At 32.1% G+C, this 3294-nt stretch overlaps 1 protein-coding gene across 1 annotated transcript in view; it reads left to right on the top strand.

The window, feature by feature from the left end:
• Positions 1–2010: 2010 nt before the first annotated feature.
• The window catches only part of LOTGIDRAFT_172780 (hypothetical protein), a gene marked incomplete at both ends in the record, with an annotated part of 2375 nt that continues 1091 nt past the window's right edge, over positions 2011–3294 (top strand). The window contains 2 exons of the mRNA XM_009049952.1: positions 2011–2255; positions 2748–2968. Coding sequence (XP_009048200.1) covers positions 2011–2255; positions 2748–2968 — 466 coding nt within the window. The remainder of the gene's footprint in view (positions 2256–2747; positions 2969–3294) is intronic.

Genomic DNA, 3294 nt, shown 5'->3' with positions numbered 1-3294 from the left:
GTGCATGTGATTTAGTTAAATTAAGTGAAGGTCAATCTGTTTATTTTGAACACAAGCGAAATGAAATGTGGAAATTAGGCAAAATTGTTGCAATTTTAGGTGATCGCACTTATAATGTCATGAGTCATGATGGCGCAATTTATCGCAGAAACCGTATTCATATTAGACCAACAAAATTGTTTGTAAACATAAGAGATAAATCTCCTATATTTGATCATGATTTTGATCATACAACCAATACTGACGAACCTGTTGTCAATCCTGGAAATGATACTATGCATAATGATATTCCAGTTGAGCTGTCAAACTCTAGTGCAATTAATGACAGACCTAAACGTGCTATTAAACCCCCTAAATACTTGGAAGATTATGTACGATATTGATAGATTTTTGTAATTGTTTTCAATTGATAATTTCAGTGTTTAGTTTCAATTTAAGTTTATTTTAACTATAGAATTTAAATCTCAAGAAAAAGAGATGTTGATTGTTTCGTTTTGTATTACATTTATCAGTTAACAAATGTACACAGCCTAAATAGTAGGTCTGGAGTTATGTCCCTTGAATAAAAAGCGTGTCGTATTATTTTACCTAGTTCTCAATCAAAAAACCAAACAGTCCACTAAAGACAACATTATTCCTGCTAGAATAATTGCAGTTGTCAACATTTATTAAAGAAATTCTTAATATTCACCGTCATAAGAGATCATATATTTTTGAAATAATAGGAAGTATAGAAATAGGTCTATAATTGTTCAACTTCTCTTTTACCGCTTTTTATGAATCGGTATAATGCGGGCTAATTTATATGGAGGTCAATCGTGTTCAGAATTAGATGATATGTACTTATGTCACATATGACACAATACATCTGTGCAATGTTCAAGGACAAAATACCTCTTTTACTTATGTCAAAATACGTCTAATTCAGAATGCAAATGTTAAATTACATAAAATCACGTTCGCTAATGCAATGTAGAAGATACTAAGACGAAGATGTAATGTATCTAGTGCAATGTGAAAAACGCAAAGACAAGTATGCTTTGTTCAATGTACCATGTCGAAAGTGAAAGGACATTGCACGTAATTTACTATTTACAAAGTCTTCAATAACATTTGGCCTGCTAAGATGTATATAAGGGGGCTTAATATCATCAGTTATACTGGTTAAGTAATTATTAAAGGCATTGGCCATTTCTACCAGGTCTGATACTGACCTTCCGTTGTGAACAATAGAATGTGGGTATGGTGATTCCAATCATTTACCTTGAATGACTTTAAAATATTTCCAGACATTCTCTACAGATGTTTTAATATATTCAGATTTGGAATTTTTAAAATTAACTTCTTAACTATCTTTTTATATAATTTGTAGTTTATTGCATCTCTGGCTTTTTAAATTGATCTCTCTTTTTCCAAGCTAATTTTACATCATTCGTAAACCATTTAGGTTGAGATAATTGTTTAACACTGTGGCGTTAACACTGATCTAAAAGTCGCTGTCGTATCGGTACATCGAGTTGGTTTGTCTATTAACTGAACTAAATTATAAGAAGATAAAATCATATCCCACTTTGAAGGAATTGAAACATTAAAATCAATATGAAAATCTCCAATTAAAAACAATGGTTTAAAGCCTCTTGATGAAGTTAAATTATGAATGATATTATCAAACATAATCAATATACCATTCAATCGTTGATTTAGTTACATGTACTTAGGTAAACTACAGACAAAATGATTTACCTAACACATTGGAGAAAATTTCAATAAAAATACGTTCGACATCATTAAATTCAAGATTAATAAGTCTATATTTGATAGCATTTTCAAAATACAAAATAACTTTTAAAGCCTTCAAATCAAATTTAATACCATTTCTAAACCTTTAAATGTGATTTGATGGATAAGTTGCAATATTATAACCTTTTTCGAAATTCGACTTATAACTCTTGGAAGAGATTCAAATTGGCTGTGAACTACGTTCGTGTGTGCTATTTCTATGTAAGAACCATGCGTAGTTCCACTGACCACCCTGTATGTCATATTATTATAAAATCATATCATATTACAGATGTGAATGGTGTTTTTGTTTGTCCAAGTGTAGTTTATGGTTCATTGTGTTATTGGACTACAACTAAAGAACTTTATAATGATATTAATAGCAAATGTGCTATAAATGGTGGGGAATTCACTTATTTTCCAGACATTTATACAATCGAAAATCTTGAAGTTCTAGTCAATAATAGTGATTTTCTGTAAGTAGAATAACATTTATTCAGTGAACCGTCTAGGTTCGAATGTCGCTATTAACATCACCCAATGCTGATATTCAATGTTCCCCGTCCTTGGTGTGGTCTGAGCTTTGTAAGATCCAAGTTCTCGAGCATCTATAATAGATCGAAGAAAAAGAATCCTCGGAACCCCGTAGCTAGACTTAATTGTTCGGTGGGACAAGTAATATATCCGAAGTCGCAATGGTGTATGTTGTTTCGTTTCAGTAATGGTATTGGTCGGTTGTCAGAATTTATTCAGGGGACAATCCATTTTTTGCTTGGACCAAAGTTTTGATACAAAAGACACAAGTTTTCGATCAACTCATATTCATACATTACCTTTACCTTAACTTGTTCTTTTGTCCATATTATATACATTATATATTATATTATATAAGTATACTTTTCCTATAAGGTATTTGTATATAACGCCCGTCTAAATCATCCCTTTATTCTGTTCTTGTATAATTTTAGCCAGAATACGAGCGAGATATATGTAAATCTTACGAAAAAATCTCCTGGTGTATGGGTTTTTAAAGATGGAACAGAAGCGCTTCCAAACCTCTGGGCTTCTAGAGTACCACCCACAAATGATCCTGGATGCACTTACATGAATTATGTGTATACTCAATATAAACTAAGGTTAGGCGCTTGTAATAAGGCTTTCCGTGGGCTTTGTGGACGTCAACTTAATGGTATGTTTAATGTTGAGTATCTATCATCCATCCCTTCTCGGACATTTTGAATGACACTTGTTCTTTACTCTATCCCTATCAAGATGAATACAACACTGATGAACATGCCATCCAAAATATCTTTTCCAGCTATTTTGAAAGTTGTCAACTGGTTTAGTAGGCCTTGTTTATGATGATTTTTCCGCGGACTTTTCCGCACCTCCAAAGGTGTGGAAGTTTTTTAACCTATTTATTTTAATTGGATCCGCCAAATCCAATTATATTCTCGAATAAGGATATTTTTGAAGTTCAGAAATACCATTTATGTCACGACTGCGGTCCATCAA

This window comes from Lottia gigantea (assembly GCF_000327385.1).
Source record: "Lottia gigantea unplaced genomic scaffold LOTGIsca_141, whole genome shotgun sequence".
NCBI classification, from domain to species: domain Eukaryota; kingdom Metazoa; phylum Mollusca; class Gastropoda; family Lottiidae; genus Lottia; species Lottia gigantea.
This window is presented reverse-complemented; position numbering and strand designations above follow the sequence as displayed.